General features: G+C 50.4%; 1 protein-coding gene across 2 annotated transcripts in view; it reads left to right on the top strand.

Moving 5' to 3' along the window:
* ATCAY (ATCAY kinesin light chain interacting caytaxin) overlaps positions 1-18,777 on the top strand; it is a 42,997-nt gene that overhangs the window by 4,438 nt on the left and 19,782 nt on the right. For both annotated transcript variants that reach the window (XM_082381724.1, XM_082381725.1), the window contains 4 exons: positions 11,886-11,944; positions 15,135-15,356; positions 16,707-16,892; positions 17,317-17,419. In XM_082381724.1, coding sequence (XP_082237850.1) covers positions 11,886-11,944; positions 15,135-15,356; positions 16,707-16,892; positions 17,317-17,419 — 570 coding nt within the window. The remainder of the gene's footprint in view (positions 1-11,885; positions 11,945-15,134; positions 15,357-16,706; positions 16,893-17,316; positions 17,420-18,777) is intronic.

Genomic DNA, 18,777 nt, shown 5'->3' with positions numbered 1-18,777 from the left:
CAGGTAATCTCAGTCAGTGAGGGTGCCCAGGGCAGAACAAGGATGAAGGACAGGCATGAAAGGGATGCAGGTTTGAGTCTAAAGTAGACTCTTTGGACTCAAATGGTCCAATCTGTGCATGCTTTGTACGGCCAGCCGGCCCATTCAAAAACAAAATGGGCTGACGGGAGGAGATCTGGAGCTTCCTGTCGACCTGTCCCAGGAGAAGCTGTGATGTCAAGGGCATCACCCCCTCATTTGAGAATCTTTAGCCCTCTCTCCAGTCTAGTCATTTTCAGTGTCGATGTTTCACACACATCCTTATGATTCTTAAAGCGATAGATGGGGACTTCCCTGGTGGTGCAGTGGTTAAGAATCGCCTACCAATGCCAGGGACACAGGTTCGATGCCTGGTCCGGGAAGATCCCACATGCCATGGAGCAACTAAACCCATGCGCCAGAACTACTGAGCCAGTGCTCTAGAGCCCACGAGCCCCAACTACTGAGCCTGTGCACCATAACTACTGAAGCCCACATGCTCTAGGGCCTACGTGCCACAACTACTGAGCCCGCATACTGCAACTACTGAAGCCCATGTGCCTAGAGCCCATGCTCCACAACAAGAGAAGCCACCTCAATGAGAAGCCCGTGCACCGCAACGAAGAGTAGCCCCCGCTCGCCACAACTAGAGAAAGCCCGCACACAGCAACGCAGCCAAAAATAAATAAAATTTAAAAAAAATAAATAAAGCGATAGATGCCCCACCTCAGAATAGACGAGAATCTCTTGTCTGCGCAGTACCGTTGTCTTCAGAAAGGCAAGTATTTCGGGAAAGAGACGGCAACTTCATTGGAGCCGACCTCCTGTTCTCTCACTGTTAAAATGTTCTTCGTTCTACACTCCCTCTTATAAGTCTTTCTCTTTAACTCAATACAAGGAGTGCTGATGCCTGGATTTGTAGAAAGGGGTCTCATGACACCAGAACCTGGCAGTTTGAGCGAATTAAGGACTGTTTTTGTCAGGGGCTCCTGATGTGGCTAGGAATGCTCCAGAATGGGCAAGAGCCGCCTTGGGGAGCTGTCCCTTGTTCCCGGCATGGGAGATCTGTTTCCTCCCATGGAAAAGGTGGAAACAGATGGGATGATCTCTGTGGGTTCCTTCCAGCACCAAACAAACACCCGGGGTTTGGGGGCGTCTCCAACCAGTGTCAGCATCACTTACCCTGTGGTCCCGTGAACTCTGGCCCCTGTCCGAGACCAAAGCGTCCCTCGGTCTGGACATTGAGAACCTTCGATTCAACCCTGTCTGCCCGGGTGGCAAACCCCAACCCTTCCTGGACATAAAAAAATTCTCTGATGACAGCACAGGACTCACCTTGCTCACTCTAATTTTATTTCAAGCAACACAGTGGAACAAAGAGGGCACGAGCTGTGGAACCGGACAGCCGTGGGTTGAGATTCCAATTCTCCAGTGGGCTCGCTTGCGCACCTTGGGCAGCTCTTCGAGCATCTTTGTGCCTCAGTTTTCCTATCTGTAAAATAGGGACAATCATTCCTGGCTCCCGATGTTGTCACAAGAATTCGATGAGGGGGCTTCCCTGGTGGCGCAGTGGTTGAGAGTCTGCCTGCCGATGCAGGGGACGTGGGTTCGAGCCCTGGTCTGGGAGGATCCCACATGCCGCGGAGCAACTGGGCCCGTGAGCCACAATTGCTGAGCCTGCGTGTCTGGAGCCTGTGCTCCGCAACAAGAGAGGCCGCAATAGTGAGAGGCCCGCGCACCGCGATGAAGAGTGGCCCCCGCTTGCCACAACTAGAGAAAGCCCTCGCACAGAAACGAAGACCCAACACAGCCAAAAATAAATTAATTAATTAATTTTTAAAAAAGAATTAAAAAAAAAAAAAAAAGAATTCGATGAGGTATGAGTTGCGAGGCAGCTGAGCCGGGCTGTCTAGATGCGGAGGGCTGCCCACAGGACTTGCTGCCCTCTGCATCATTCTTATCAGCTTGTACCTTGTTCACTCTGGTTCCTTTTTCCCATCCCCCCATAAAAGAGACCCTCCTCTCCCAAGCCTTGTTGAGACAAAGTGGAGCTGACTGCAGCTGCAAATGTGAATTTCAAGTGAGTTTCCCCAGCTGCAGAGGGCTCCTCTCCCTTTTCAGTAGTTCAGTGTTTGCAGGATAGTGGCCTGGCTGTGCAGCCCTGGGGTCGGGAACATGCCTTCATCAAGGCTCTGTCCTCCTCGTCCTGGGAGAAATGAGTACAGCTCCTTATACAGCGTCCAGCTGCAGCTCAACATAAGCACCTCTGTCTGATGCCAGACAACCCCCAATTCTATTCCTTCGAGCTCAGTGATCCCTTCCTGGGTGGGATCCTCGAGCTGCCCTGGGTGTGTCCGGGTGCTCCCCCTGTGCCCACAGCCCCCTCCTGCTGCCATTGCCTTGCGGCGTCTTCCTGCACCTCCTGCTCTTCTGCAGGTACCTGTGGACCCTAGCTGAGAGAGGGCAGCCTGGAGACGATCCATCTACCTGCCTTGCTTCCACATTCATTCCTTCTAGTGATATGCACGGACTGTATGCCAGGCCCTGGGTGAGACGCTGGGGACACATGGAGAACAGGAGAGCCGCCCTTGTGGGGTGTTTACAGTCTGGCGCAGAGACAGGCGGTCCCTTATAACCTCACAGACCAATGAAAAATTGCAGCTGGGTTCTTGGCACCTGGAGAGCGCCAGGTGGGGTCTGACTGGGTTGGGGACATTGGGGGAGGCGCTGACCCTGAGCTCTGAAGGATGAAGAGGTATGAACAGGGGAAAGAGGCTGGGGGTAGGGGTCAAGCATTCCAAGCAGAGAGAGCAGCACGTGCAAAGGCCCTGAAGCCAGCGGAAGCAGATCGAGGGACTGAAGAAAGGTTGGGTGGGGAAACTGAGGACCAGGGTGGGAAAGGGCTTGGCCCGGGTCTCACAGCTAAGGAGAGGCAGGTACAGGGTTAAATGTCTGAATGGTGTCTCAGCCTGCTCTGCCTTCTAGAACCGAGTGGTCGTGGGTTTTGCTTGTAACTTTTTTTTTTTCCTTTTTTTTTAAAATTGGAGTGTAGGTGATTTAGAATGTTGTGTTAGTTTCTACTGTACAGCAAAGTGAATCAGTTATACAGATACATATATCCACTCTTTTATTTATTTTATTTTTGGCTGCATTGGGTCTTCGTCGCGGTGCATGGGCTTCTCATTGCGGTGGCTTCTCTCGTTGCGGAGCACGGGCTCTAGGCGCACGGGCTTCAGTAGTTGCAGCACGCGGGCTCAGTAGTCGTGGCACATGGGCTTAGTTGCTCTGCGGCATGTGGGATCTTCCTGGACCAGGGATGGAACCCGTGTCCCCTACATTGGCAGGAGGATTCTTAACCACTGTGCCACCAGGGAAATCCCTTCCACTCTTTTTTAGATTCTGTTCCCATATAGATCATTACAGAGTATTGAATAGAGTTCCCTATGCTATACAGTAGGTTCTTATTATTTCTCTATTTTACATATAGTAGTGTGTATGTGCCCATCCCAATCTCTCAATTTATCTCTCCCCCTGTAACTTTTTATTCTGACATGGTCCCAAGCTTAGAAAAAAAACTATAAGAATGGTATAAGGAATATCTGTAAACTCTTACCCAGATTTGCTGATTGTTAAGATTTTACTTCCTTTGCTTTATCATTCTCTCCCCCAACCCCCGTCTCTCTCTTCTGCCCCTGTCTCTCCCTGTGTCTGTCTGTCTGCTGTCTGTCTCTCTATCTACCTATGCTCAGTCTCTCTTTGTATCTGCCCGCCCCTGCACAGGGCAGGCCAGGCAACGTCCCTCCCCCAGCCCAACACACGCACAGAGGTGATTTCCTGTTGCCCAGCTCAGCAGTCCCTCATGCAGGAGCCGTGGGTTTGGGCCAGGAAGTGATGGCAGGCTCTGAGCAGCCTCAGCATCTTCTGCCCTCCTCAACTGCGCCGTTCTCTTTCCTGTGCTCCAGCGATGCTGGGCTATCATAGCAGGATACCACACCCCAGGCAGCTTCAACAGCAGACATTTATTCTCTCACAGCTCCAGAGGCTGGATGTCTGAGATCAAGGTGCCAGCAGGGTTGGCTTCTGGTGAGGGCTCTCTTCCTGGCCTTCTCACTGCATCCTCATGTGGTCTTTCCTCTGCGCTTGCATGTGCAGGGGGAGCTTTCTCGTGGCTCTCCCTCTTCTTGTAAGGTCACAGTCCTAGGGGATCAGGGCCCCGCGCTTTTTTGTTGTTTTTTTTGGCCATGCTGCGCATGTACACAAAACGGGCATGTAAGTTGTCTTCAGTCTCAATCTGAAAAAAAGATGCCTCTTTAAAACCTGCTGACTTAATCTGAAGCTTGCTTTTTTTCTTTTTTAAATGGAGGTGAAATTTACATAACAGAAAAATAACCATTTTATTTTATTTTATTCTGTGCCATGAGCATGTGGGATCTTAGTTCCCCAACCAAGAGGTGATGGAGCTGGGGGAGACCAGAGCAAGATGAATGGACAGAGGTGTTGGAAATTGCAGGGAAGGAAAAAGGGCAGATTTATCTGAGTATCTGAAACCACCAAAGTTGCCAATGGATAATTCTTGAATGCCTTTCAGCAGTTCCCTCTCTGGTTCTCCCGACTTAACTCTGCAGGAGTCCTGTGATAAGCCCCAGTGTTGCTGGCCCAGCATTGAGCCTTAGAAAAGCCTACTTATGCCCAGAAAGAGTTTCTGCTGTTACCCTGCACCAGAGGTGGCCGCCATCAAACAGAAACAGAGGCTGGAAAACCCTGGAGGGGAGACTGAGGCAGCACAGCCGATCTTAATGCCGTCGAAGCCCTGGGGCACCAGTTGGGAAGCAGGAGGCATGTTCAAAGGTCCTGAGGCCCACAGTTTATTCCCAATTCCCTTCTTTCACACCATGAGTAACGTTAAGCCAGAGGCTAGGATCTGAGGGTAGAACTCGGTCCAGGAGCCACCTCTGAAGCCAGAACTATTGCAATAACAGCTGATTCCAGGTGACAGGTGTTTCTAGATTTTGGCCTTTCCCCACCACTTACATAATGTGCCCTCACTCGCTCCTTCCTTCAAAACCCTTGCTGAGGGCTGCTTCTCCCAGGTCCAGGCCCGTGACTCACCAAAGCAAGAGAGGAAGAGGCACTTCCTCCCCTTCAAGGGCTCACAGTCCGCCCAGGAAACAAGCAATTAGCACACAGTACCACAGATTCTGTGCTAAAGAAGTCTTCTGAGGCAGAATGCAGGGGCGGGGTGGATGTCAGATTCAGATGGGGCCTCCTGGAGGATGCTGACCTAGCCTGAAAGGCTGAGCAAGTTCACCAGTCAAAGAAAGCAGGAAGTGGCCCTCTAGGCAGAGGGGGTGGGATGTGCAAACGCACTGGGGCAGAGAGGACCTTGGCATGGTAGGGGATGCAGTAGGAGAGAAATTTGGATTTCACGCTGAGAGGGCGTGTGAGTTTCCCAGAGCTGCCATAACAAAGTACCAGGAACTTGCTTAAAACAGAAGAAATGTTTTCTCTCACAGTTCTGGAGGCTAAAAATCCAAAATCAAGGTGTCAGCAGGGCCATACTCCCTCTGAAGGCTCTAGGGAAGGATGCTTCCAGCCTCTTTCAGCTTCGGGTGATGGCCGGCAATCCTCTGCCTGCCTTGGCTTGTAGATGCATCACTCCAATCTCTGCCTTTCTCCATCTTTTTTTTTTTAAGCTTGTGTTTTATTTTTTATTTTTACTTTTTAAAATTTTTATTGGAGCACAGTTGATTTACAGTGTGTGTTAGTTTCAGGTGTACAGCAGAGTGAATCTGTTATACATATACATATATCCACTCTTTTTCTTTTTTTTTTTGGCTGCGTTGGGTCTTCATTGCTGCGCATGGGCTTTCTCTAGTTGCAGCAAGTGGGGGCTAGTCTCCGTTGCGGTGTGCGGGCTTCTCATTGCGGTGGCTCCTCGTGTTGTGGAACACGGGCTCTAGGCACGCGGGCTTCAGTAGTTGCAGCACGCAGGCTCAGTAGTTGCAGTGCATGAGCTCAGTAGTTGTGGCGCACGGGCTTAGTTGCTCCGTGGCATGTGGGCCTCCCAGATCAGAGCTCGAGCCCGTGTCCCCTGCATTGGCAGGCGGATTCTTAACCTCTGCGCCATGAGGGAGGTCCTGCATTCGTTTTTAGATTCTTTTCCCATATAGGCCATTAAAGAGTATTGAGTAGAGTTCCCTGTGCTGTATAGTAGGTCCTTATTAGCTATCTCTTTTGTATATGGTAGTGTGTATATGTCAATCCCAATCTCCCAGCTTATCCCTCCCCCCGACCCCCTGGTAACCATAAGTTTACTTTCTACATCTGTAACTCTATTTCTGTTTTGTAGATAAGTTCATTTGTACACTTTTTGTGGATTCCACATATAAGCGATAGCATGTGTTTGTCTTTCTCTGCCTGACTTACTTCCCTCAGTATGACAATCTCTAGGTCCATCCATGTTGCTGCTAATGACATTATTTCGTTCTTTTTTTATTGCTGAGTAGTATTCCATTATATATATGAGATATACATTTATTTATTTATTTATTTATTTATTTATTTATTTATCCATTCCTCTGTTGATGGACATTTAGGTTGCTTCCATGCCCTGGCTATTGTAAATAGTGCTGCAGTGAACACTGGGGTGCATGTATCTTTTCGAATGATGGTTTTCTCCAGATACACACCCAGGAGTGGGATTGCTGGATCATATGGTAGCTCTATTTTTAGTTTTTTGAGGAACCTCCATTCTGTTCTCCATAGTGGCTGTACAAATTTACATTCCCACCAACAGTGTAGGAGGGTTCCCTTTTCTCCACACTCACTCCGGCATTTATTGTTTGTAGATTTTTTGATGATGGCCATTCTGCCCGATATGAGGTGATACCTCATTGTAGTTTGTTTTTTTTTTAATAAATTTATTTATTTGTTTGTTTTTATTTTTGGCTGAGTTGGGTCTTCGTTGCCGTGTGTGGGCTTTCTCTAGTTGCAGCGAGCCAGGGCTACTCTTCGTTGCGGTGCACGGGCTTCTTATTGTGGTGGCTTCTCTTGTTGCAGAACACGGGCTCTAGGTGCGTGGGCTTCAGTAGTTGCAGTACGCGGTCTCAGTAGTTGTGGCACATGGGCTCTAGAGTGCAGGCTCAGTAGCTGTGGTACACGGGCTTAGTTGCTCCGCTGCATGTGGGATCTTCCCGGGCCAGGGCTCGAACCCGTGTGCCCTGCATTGGCAGGCGGCTTCTTAACCACCGCGCCCCAGGGAAGCCCCTCATTGTAGTTTTGATCTGAATCTGCCTCCATCTTCACACAGCCTTCTCCTCTGTGTCTCTGTGTCCAAACTTGCCTCTTCTTACGAGCATACGACCGATTGGCTGTAGGGCCCACCTTGCTCCAGTATGATGTCATCTCAACTTAATGCTGTCTGCAACAACCCTATTTCCAAACAGGTCACATTCCCAGGTTCTGGGAGTTAAGACCTGAATTATGTTTTGGGAGGGATGCAACTCAGCCCACACCAGAAGAATAAAGCCACACTGTACACCTGGTGGATTAGGGGGAACCCCACTTTTTACATGGGTTTCCCAGCACAGACTGAAAGCAAGTGCTGCAGGGAGCCCTCTGGATCCACTTTGAGTTCGTGAAGGGGCTTCAGCTCTGCATTAGCTGAGGTCTTCCTGGGGCTTGTGGAAATAACCAGGTCTCACCTGACCTTGAAAGCTGCAGCCCTGTGGACCTGTGGGGTTTGTTCACATGAGCAGACTGGACACAAGGGGACAGTAGAGGGCAATGACCGGATTCAGCTCTACCTCTGTGAGTGGTTCGTTCTGCCCTTGGGCATCTTCTGGTTTAGCCTCCGTTTCCTCCTCTGTGAAATGGGCTGCTACCTGCCTCACAGGGATACATACTGTGAGGAGCAAACAAGATGATGATGCCGTCAACATTCCGACAGAGTGAGTGCCCTGTCCGTGGGGGTAAATTACGGTTCTAGCTGATTCTAGAACAACAGGGATTACAGCCTCAGGCTGATGGAAACAGGGAAGGCAGAGTAAATGAGGGGAAGGAGCCGGAAGGAAATCCCGACACCCAGGTGAGCAGGGGTGGCGGACAGTCAGCTCCTGGTGGCGGTTACCATGCACGGAGGGCAGATGTGATTCAAGAAAAGACTGATATCTAGACTTTTTGTGTCATATCTCTGATTTGACAGCAAATTTAAAATGTTGTGAAATGCTGTGTGGGCAGGATAAAACTAGGGGTGGTGCGTCAGCTGTCAGCCTGCAATTTCAGAGCATGATTTTGGGTAACCTTGCAAGTAGGTGGTGTGCCTCCTGTACTCCCAGATCCCAGACTTATTGGTGAGTTACCAGCTGCCCTCCCCGTGTTGAGAGCAGGGGTGTCAGCTACAGACAGAGGGACCAGAGCAACGTGTACACGAAATGGGCGTGTGAGTTGTCTTCAGTCTCAATCTGAAAAAAAGATCCCTCTTTAAAACCTTCTGACTTAATGTCTTAGTTAAAAATGTATTGTGTTTTTTTTCCCAAAACATATCCAAATTATTTTATTTTTTAAAAATGTGATTATCCCTTTTAAAACTTTTCTTTAGAATTCAATGTTTTACTTAAAAATTAATCACTATACATCAACTAATTTTGTCTTACTTGTATTCAAAATGAAATGATTTTTAGTACCAAGTTATCACATTATATTGAAATATTCTATTTATATATTAATCTCTCCTACTGAAATTTAAGCCATTCTGTTCAGGGACTATATCTTTCTCATCTTATGTATCCTTAGCATCAACTAATGCCAAATAAAACCACTTAAACTGTAAAAAAAAAAAAAAAAAAAAAAAAAAAAAAAAAAAACCTTCTGACTTAATCTGAAGCTTGCTTTTTTTCTTTTTTAAATGGAGGTGAAATTTACATAACATAAAAATAACCATTTTATTTCATTTTATTTTATTTTATTTTTGGCCGTGCGGTGGGCATGTGAGATCTTAGTTCCCCAACCAGAGATCGAACCTGTGCCCCCTGCATTGGAAGCGCGGAGTCTTAACAACTGGACCGCCAGGGAAGTCCCCAAAATAACCATTTTAGGGTGGGCCCTAATTTTTAAAAATATTTACTTATTTATTTATTTGGCTGCACCGGGTCTTAGTTGTGGCATGTGGGATCTTTAGCTGCGGCATGTGGGATCTAGTTCCCTGACCAAGGATCGAACCCAGGCCCCCTGCATCGGGAACGTGGAGTCTTAGCCACTGGACCACCAGGGAAGTCCCAAAATAACCATTTTAAATGAACAACTCACATGTTGTACAGCCATCACCTCTATCTAGTAGTAAAACGTTCCATCACCCCAAAATGAAACCCCATCCCCCTGGCAACCACAAATGTACCACCTGTCTCTGTGGATTTGCCTGTTTTGGACGTTTCATATAAATGGAATCACACATTATGTGGCCTTTTGTGTCTGGCTTCTCTCACTGAGCATCATGTTCTCAAGGTCCATCCACATTGTAGCAGGTGTCAGCGCTTCACTCCTTTTCATGGCTGAATAATATTCCATTGTATGGATGGACCATGTTTTGTTTATCCGTTCATCACTTGGTAGACATTTGGGTTGTTTCCAATGTGATCACGCTGCAGTGAGCATTCAGGTATGAGTTTTTGCATGGATATGTGTCCTCATTTCCTTTGTCATTTTTTTTTAAATAAATTTATTTATTTATGTCTGCGTTGGGTCTTCGTTGCTGCGTGCGGGCTTTTTCTAGTTGCAGCGAGCAGGGCCTACTCTTCGTTGTGGTGTGTGGGCTTCTCATTGTGGTGGCTTCTCTTGTTGCGGAGCACAGGCTCTAGGCACCCGGGCTTCAGTAGTTGTGGCACACGGGCTTAGTTGCTCCGTGGCATGTAGGATCTTCCCGGACCAGGGCTCGAACCCATGTCCCCTACATTGGCAGGAGGATTCTTAACCACTGCACCACCAGGGAAGCCCTTCATTTCCTTTGGACCTCTGCTCTATTTTGACTTTTGACCCCTATGAGAGCAGGGCGACATCTGATTCATCCTTAAGACCCTCCAAGACCTCCAATGCACCTGGAAGGGTAGTGGTTACTCAAAGAACATTCAAAGCATGGCGAATGGGAGAAAGGTGGGCGGGGTGGCAGGTGCGGAGGAAGAAGCATGGCTAGATCCCACCCGACAGAGGGTGCCAGCTCATGCCCTACAAGGAACAGAGGTGATGGAATAAATGGTTTTGTGAAAGGAAAAGAAAAAGCATTCTACTGTCCTTCCCCATCTAACCAGCTCCCATTCCAGCTGAGCTGGGACTGCTGAGTTGCAGAGATGAATTAACGCTGCAGTGCTTCCCTGAGCCAGCACACCCTGCAGCTAGAGCCTCTGACAGCCCCATGCACTCTGCAAAACCCTCCGCCTGGAACTATTTCCCTAGGGAGCAAAGGAGCCAGAGCACGTGGGTCAAAGTCAGGCGGCATGAGCTGTGGTCCAAAAAAAAAAACAACAGTCTGGGCATTGCCAGAGAAACAGGTCTTATTTTGCAAATTCGTGCTCCACCAAGCATTAAAGGGGCACAAATGTATAGCTGGCTGCCTTTCTTTTTTAAAAAAATTTTACTTTTTAGAAGATTTAGGTTTACAGAAAAGTTGCAAGAATATTACAGAAAATTTCCATACCCTCCCCCACACACTCAGCTTCTCCTAAATTAACATCTTACATTAGGCTGATACATTTGTTACAATTAATAGACTGATATTGATACACTGTTATTAACTGAAGTCCAGAATTTATTCAGATTTCCATAGTCCTTTTCTCCTGATATCCTTTTTCTTTCCTAGGATCCCACCCACGTTCCCATGTAACATTCAGGCATCATGTCTCCTCAGGCTCCTCTGGGCTGTGACAGTTTCTCAGACTTTCCTTGTTCTCGATGCCCTTGACGGGTTTGAGGACTGTGGCCAGAGATTTTGTAGAATCTCCCTCAGTGGGAACTTGTCGGGTGTTTTTCTCACGGTTACACTGGGGCGCTGGGTGCTGGGAGGAGGACCACCTGTGAAGGGCCGTCTCATCCTTCATCTCGGGGTGCCTGCCGTCAACATGACTCATCACTGCTGGTGTTGACCTCGGTCCCCTGGCTGAGGTCGTGCTGCTCAGGTGTCTCCACTGGAAGGTCACACCTCCCCCCTTCCCATACTGTCCTCTTTGGAAGGAAGTCACTGTGCACAGCCCACACTTACAGAGAAGGGGGTTACTTTCCATCTCCTTGAGGGCAGAATATCTACAGACATTATATGAAATTCTTCTCTGCAGGAAAAATTTGTCTCTTCTCCCTGTATTTATTTATTCAATCATTTATTTATATCTGTATGGGCTTATGGACATTTTATTTTAAACACTGGCTCACAATCCAATACTTCATGATATATTTTGTTGGTCAGACCAGTCCAGCATTGGCCACAGAGAGCTCTTTCAGTTGTCTGCTATGTCCATCGGATAACTTCTGGCTGCGTTAATAGCAGCAATTCATCGGAGACCAAACCCTGCGGGATCAGCCCATGAAGAATGCTGCTTATATTCCAAATATAATATAGATGAGACCCTTCTTCTCACTGGGCCTCAGCTTTCCCCGTCCCCACCCCCTCAAAAAAAAGGCTTAATATTTATTAGATGATCCAATGGGAGCCCTCCAGCACTGATTGTTTATGATTTTCTGTGCTCGCGAGCAGATGTATTTTTTCCCAACGATTTCTCAAAGCTAAACAGATTTTGTTGGTGTCATTTTGTCTGAACTCCACGCTCCTGTGGCTGGACTTGTGGGGCCTGGTGGCTGATGTCCGCTCCCGGCTGGGTCTGCAGGCCACTCTCGGAAGAGACGGGGATGGACTTGCTTGGCAGTGCCACAGAAGACACATCCTGTAAGTTTCCATGCATGCAGAAATGGGCACATGGTCTGGGCTGTGCCCAGCACTGTAACTGTAGAAATGTCAGAGGTCATGCCTCCTGGGTGGAATGTCAGGGAAGGGGGTTGCTCTGCTCCAAGTCCTGCAGGGAAAGCAGTGTGGTTGTGGGCCAGAGACGTGTGTGGGAGCCATCATGAAGTCAGTTGCTGTGTGTCCTTGAACTAGTTGCTTAGCCTCTCTGTGCCTCCAATGCCTCATCTACTAAATACAGGTAGTGAGCCTCCCACAGAAGGGGCATGCAAGGATTAAATGAGATGATTTGTGTAAAGTGCCTGGGGATGCCAGGCACAAAGTCAGCCCTGGGAGGGCTTTGCTGCCCTGAGCACTCAGGAGGGCTCATGGCTCTAAGGATCCAAAGCCCCAGACTTTGAGGACAGGGGGTCTGGGGCAGCCAGAGAAGCTGCCTCAAACATGTGTTCTCTTCAATGACATCTCCTGGAAGAGTCCTGCTGAGGGTCCCCGCTCTGCCTGCATTTCCCCCATGCAGCCCATCACAGAGCCCACCCTACAGGGGAAAGACTGCCCAGAGAGGGACAGCCACATCCCTGAGGTCACACAGCAGTGAGAGCCAGCTCTGCCTACCCCTGTACCACACTATGCCCATGAGCCAGGTAGGGGGACCAATTTGTTCCAGGTTTCTGGGGCCGATCTGGATGGTTGGTCACCCTGGAGTACCAGCCCTTCTTCCTGCCTGAGCACATGGGCTCTGCCCGGTGTTGTCACATCCCCACAGGGTGACCTTGGGCAAATCCTTTCACCCCTCTGGGCCTCCATTTCCTACTTCTGTAAAACGAGGAGTGTGTAGTAACAGTACCCCACTTCCTAGGTGTGACTGGCTGAATGATGACCCCCAAAGATATCCAGATTCTAATTCCAGGAACCCCTGAACGTTCCGTCACATGGCAAAAGGGATTTTGCAGATAGGATTAAGTTAAGGAACTTGAGATGGGGAGATGTGATCATTAATTTTATGTATTCACTTGCCTGGCCCATGGTACCCAACTATGTGGTCAAACATAATTCTAGATGTTTCTGTTGAGGGTGTTTTTTTAGATGTGATTTACATTTAAATTCATGGACTTTGAGTAAGGCAGATTGCCTTCCATTGTGTGGGTGGGCCGTGTCTAATCAGTCGAAGGGCTCAAAAGGAGGGAGGAAAAAAAAACTCAGGTGTAATTCATCCCAGGGCAAAATTCCTCTCCAGCTGTGGACCTATGAAATCAGGCAATGTCTCTGCTTCCAAAACACGATGGCGGGATGGACATAGAATAGATATTCTCATTCCAAATGGGAGAAATTGGAAGGAAGAAAGGGGTCACGGGACCCAGCAAGTCTGAAACTTGGCAGGGCAAATTCCATTAGGTTTTAGGCCTGGAGAATCATCTTGTTTGGCACATTGCCCTATCCTCCAGGTCCATGTGGTGGCATACTGCCGCTGTGCTTCCTTGCACCTTTAGTCTTACTGCCACCATGCTGTGACCCACAGCTTGACCCCATCAGGAAGAGTAACAGTATTTTAAATCAAGCACTCCTGATTCACTGCTCCTAACACACTTCCCGTGAAAAAGGCAGAGTGAGTTGAGAAGTCTGGGGTCGGATCCTTGGGCAAGTCCCCACCTCAACGTCCGCATCTGTAAAATGGGTGACATTTCCCACCACACAAGGTCATGGTGAGAGCTGGAAATCATGCCAGTGCCCCACACACAGCAGGCACTTGATAAATGTGAATGCTGTGTTTTTATCATTTTCTGCCAAAGCGAATGTTTCTATCCTAGTGTCTCCTGAAGCAGTTACCTCTGACCTCCTGCTTAGGGACCGAGAGATTCAAAGTGAAAAAAAAAGTGAGATTCAAAGTGAAAAAAAAAAATGTGGTCCATTTAATTATGGATCAGTGGGAACTTCCCTGGTGGCGCAGTGGTTAAGAACCCGCCTGCCAGTGCAGGGGACACAGGTTCGAGCCCTATTCCAGGAAGATCCCACATGCCACGCAGGAGCAACTAAGCCCGAGTGCCACAACTACTGAGCCTGCGCTCTAGAGCCCGCAAGCCACAACTACTGAGCCCACATGCCACAACTACTGAAGCCCGCGTGCCTACAGCCCATGCTCTGCAACAAGAGAGGCCACCGCAATGAGAAGCCCACACACCGCAACGAAGAGTAGACCCCGCTCGCCACAACTAGAGAAAGCCCATGCGCAGCAACAAAGACCCAACGCAGCCAAAAATATAAATTAATTAATTAATTTTAAAAAATTATGAATCAATGAATGTCTTCATCCAATAAAAGAGGGGTAGGAGTCTCCTACTAGCTTACTTATTTTGTCCTCAAAGGCTGTGTAATGAAACAGGGTAAACCTGAGGGGCTGGCTCTGCTCCGGGGGCTGTCAGATGGGAGGCAGCCCAGGAGGAGAAACCACCTTTTACAAGGAGACCAGAGTCCAGGCTAAGAGTCTTTAGGAGGAAGTGGTCCAAACCATGGGGAATATCCATCCCGACAGGCTTCAGAGTGAAATGGGAGGATCCTGCCCTTCTGTGCCTCAGTTTGCTCATCTGTTAAAGGGGGCAATAGCAAAGTTGGAACGTGAAAATGCAGGGGAGAGCTTTGCAGAGTGTCTGGCTTATGTTACACGATCGCTAAAAGTTAGTTGTTAGAGTTGAGCATCACAGAGAGGCCAAAAGCAGAACGTGGACATTCTCTGCCAGCCTTAGCCAGAAGGAACAAGACTCGCAGATATTGGTAGGTCCAGAGCACACCATCTGGAGCGCAGGCTGCCCAGGGTCTAATCCCCACATCATTGTTCAACCTTGACTCGACTCACCTGTGAGTCCCATTTTGCAGATGGTAAAAGTGAGTCAAGCTCAGAGCAACATGGCACTGCAGGGTCACGGAGCTGGTGAGTAGCGAGGTCAGGCTCTGAACCCAGGTCTGCCCTACATCCAAGTGTCCGCCCTTGACCTCCGCGCTAGATGGTTACATTAACCGCTGCCATGAAAGGATGTCCTCTGACTTCTAACCACTCCCCTCAACAGGGCGGAGTGGATCTCCACCGGGTTGGGAACGGGAGAGGGGGAAGAAGAAAGAAAACAGCAAAAGTGACTGATCTTGTTTTGCTTTTGTTTTTTTCTGTTTTCCTGTTCCCCCACAGCCCCTCCCAACACTCTGAACTTCAATGCGGCTCATCGTAAGCGGAAGACGCTGGTGGCCCCCGAGATCAACATTTCCCTGGACCAGAGCGAGGGCTCCCTGCTGTCCGATGACTTCCTGGACACCCCCGATGATCTGGATATCAATGTGGATGACATCGAGACCCCAGATGAGACCGACTCGCTGGAATTCCTGGGGAACGGCAATGAATTGGAGTGGGAAGGTGAGGTCGCTCGTCGCACCTGCCCAGCCCCCAAATTGGACCCCAGCGCTCCCTTTGACTTGGGAACCAGCTGACCGGAGCCTCCCTCCTCCATCCCCATAGGCTCAAGGGGGACAGGTCTTCCAACCCGGGACTCCCAGGACAGCTCCTGGGACTCCATGCACATTTTCTCATGGACTTGCGGACTTGCTGGGAGATGTGTCTTTCACCCGATTCTCAAAGGGGACCGAGACCAGAGGAAGGGCCTCCCCCTGATTCCACAGGTGTTTGTGGAGCAGGTCTTGATTGCTGTGTAGGGGGCGGCAGGTAGATCAGGCGGGGGCATGTCAGGAATAGACATCGCCTGCCTGCTCGCGTGGCCATCGGAAAGCCAGGCTCTGGGTAACGGTAAAAATGTACACAAGATAATTGCACCTGGTCGTCGGTGCTGTGAGGGAGATGAGGTGATGAGAGAGGGAAGGGGGGGGTCTCACTGGGGCAATTCAGCCCCCCGCCCCCAGGGGACACTGGGCCATGTTTGGGGACATCTGTGGTTGTCATGACTGGGGGAATCCTGGCATCAAGTAGGTGGGGTCAGGGAGGTGGCTCCACACCCCACAGAGCCTGGGATGGAGGAGGGGGCTCCACAGAGAATGACCGGCCCCCAAATGTCAAAAGCGCCCAGGCCGAGACTCCTTGAACCAGGCTACCTGGGGGTGGGGAGGACTCTTTGCAGGGTTGCTGGGACAGGCCTCCCTGGATGGGTGTTATTTGAGCTGACATGCCGAGGCAAGAGCACAGTTCAGAAAGGTGGCGATGGCGGTGGCCATGGGGACGGAAGCAGAGCCACAGCACTTGCTGGGTGGATGTGGAGTACGAAGGGGAAGAGGGGGTTGACGGTGACACCTGGGTGTGGGATCTGAGCAGCTGAGAACACGGCCAGGCTATTTTCTGAGGCGGGAAGATTGCAGGATGATAGGTGGGAAAGAGGCAGATATTTCAAGCGTGGTTAAGAATCCTGAGAAGCCCAGAGAGGGCAAGAATGTGTGCAAGGTCACACAGCAAGAAACGGGCTCTACCCAGGCCAACCGCCTGACTGAGCACTTTCCTGTGTTCCACGGCTTGGGGAAAGAAAAATTATTATTTAGGCGTGACTTTTGGACTCCCAGGTCCTCCATCTCGCCCAGCAGCCCCAATCTAACACCGCCTGTCAGCAAAGGGTAGGGTGAGCGGTTTCGCCTCTGGCCTGGGGAGAGAGGAGAGGGCTCTGGGGCCACAGGAGGCGAAGGTAGCCCAGAGAGGGAAGCTGGGATGAGGTGTCCGGACTCGGGTGTCCCTTCCGCTCACCTTCCCCCCCGCCCCCCGCTCCAGATGACACCCCCGTGGCCGCCGCCAAGAATATGCCTGGGGATAGTGCGGACCTGTTCGGAGATGGCTCCGCCGAGGACGGCAGTGCCGCCAACGGGCGTCTGTGGCGGACAGTTATCATTGGGGAGCAGGAACACCGGATTGACCTGCACATGATCCGGCCCTACATGAGGGTGGTGACCCACGGAGGTGAGGCCACACCCCTCGGGCCCCCTCCCGGCTCCAGCAACTGGAGGCCCATCAGTGGCCCTCTCTGGACCTCAGTCTCTTCTTCTGAGCCAGGGGGATGTTAAATTAAGCCCTAGTGTCCGGGTGTGCAGGGGTGAAACCCGCAGCGGGGCAAGGCGTAGACGTGCCGGATGCACACCGGAGGTGTCTACGAGGGTGGCTGGCGTCCCCTGCCAAAGGCGGAGACAGGTCAAGCGTTGGCTGGCTTCTCCAGCCAGGCTGCTGTGACTCAGAGCTGTACCCTCTGGGTGTGCGCAGTGGGTGGGAAGGGGCTGGCCAGAAATGAGGCCGCTGCACGGGGCAGAGCAGGGGGCGGCTCAGAGCTGGGAGACGGCTCTACCCACCTCTGCCTGGGGCTGCTCACGCACTGGCCGCCTCTCCCCAGGGTACTACGGGGAAGGTCTCAACGCCATCATCGTCTTTGCCGCCTGCTTCCTCCCAGACAGCAGCTCCCCCGACTACCACTACATCATGGAGAACCTCTTCCTGTAAGTGGCCCACCCCCTCTGTCCCAGCTGCCCACAGTTCTGAGGGTCCCGCCCGGTGGGCGGGACCATGCTGCAAGAACCCCGTTGGGTGGGGGGGCTCTGCCCGACACCAGGGAAGGGCTGGGCCGCCAGCAGACCTGCATCTGAGTCCCCTGCTCGCCCGCTGGGCCTCATGGGTGCAACTGTCATCATCCCTAGCAATTATGGAGCATTTACTATGTGGCAGCCACGAAGTGAAGGGCTTGGTATGTGATGACGCATTCCACCCTTGACACGACGCTGTGGATTAGTTACTGTTGCCTCCCATTCTGTGGCTGCAGAGCCTGAGGCACAGAGAGGTTAAGTCACTTGCCCAAGGACACACAGGTACAGTTTTATTATGATGGAGACAGATAATATGGATAAAGCGCCTGGCAGATGACAGTAGGAACTCAGCAAATCGTTATCGCTCCTATTATCATTATTATGAAGATTGCCTTCTTACACAGCAGGGCTTGGATGCCAGGTGGGCCAGAGGACAAGGAGGTAGTCATGGAAGGTCAGATCGGAAAGTGGCCTGAGATACCAGGGAGCCCAGTCTCCCCAATCTACAGATGGGGAATTAGAGGCTGCAAGAGAGGAAAGGATTCTTCTGGGACTTCCCTGGTGACGCAGCGGGTGAGACTCACGCTCCCAATGCAGGGGGCCTGGGTTCGATCCCTGGTCAGGGAACTACATCCCACATGCATGCTGCAACTAAGAGTTTGCATGCCACAACTAAGGAGCCGGCAAGCTGCAACTAAGGAGCCCTCCTGACGCAACTAAGACCTGGTGCAACCAAATAAATAACTAAATATTTAAAAAAAAGAAAAAGGGACTTCCCTGGTGGCACAGGGTTAAGAATCCGGCTGCCAATTGAGGGGACATGGGTTCGAGCCCTGGTCCAAGAAGATCCCACGTGCCGCGGAGCAGCTAAGCCCGTGCACCACAACTACTGAGCCTGCACTCTAGAGCCCACGAGCCACAACTACTGAGCCCACGTGCCACAACTACTGAAGCTCGCACACCTAGAGCCCGTGCTCTGCAACAAGAGAAATCACCGCAATGAGAAGCCCGCGCACCGCAACGAAGAATAGCCCCGACTCGCCACAGCTAGAGAAAGCCCGTGCACAGCAACGAAGACCCAACGCAGCCAAAAATAAATAAATAAATAAATTTTTTTAAAAATGTTGTTTGAAAAAAAAAGAAAGGATTCTTCTGAAATCACTTAGGGGGAGACAGGGCTGGGACAGACCCCAGGTCCCTAATGTCCGGTGCAGTGGACTGTTGGCTGTGAGTGCCTGTTCCCCAGGTGTGTCTGGGGCTGTTGAAGCCCACCT

Source organism: Balaenoptera borealis (assembly GCF_965194805.1).
Source record: "Balaenoptera borealis genome assembly, chromosome: 2".
NCBI classification, from domain to species: domain Eukaryota; kingdom Metazoa; phylum Chordata; class Mammalia; order Artiodactyla; family Balaenopteridae; genus Balaenoptera; species Balaenoptera borealis.
This window is presented reverse-complemented; position numbering and strand designations above follow the sequence as displayed.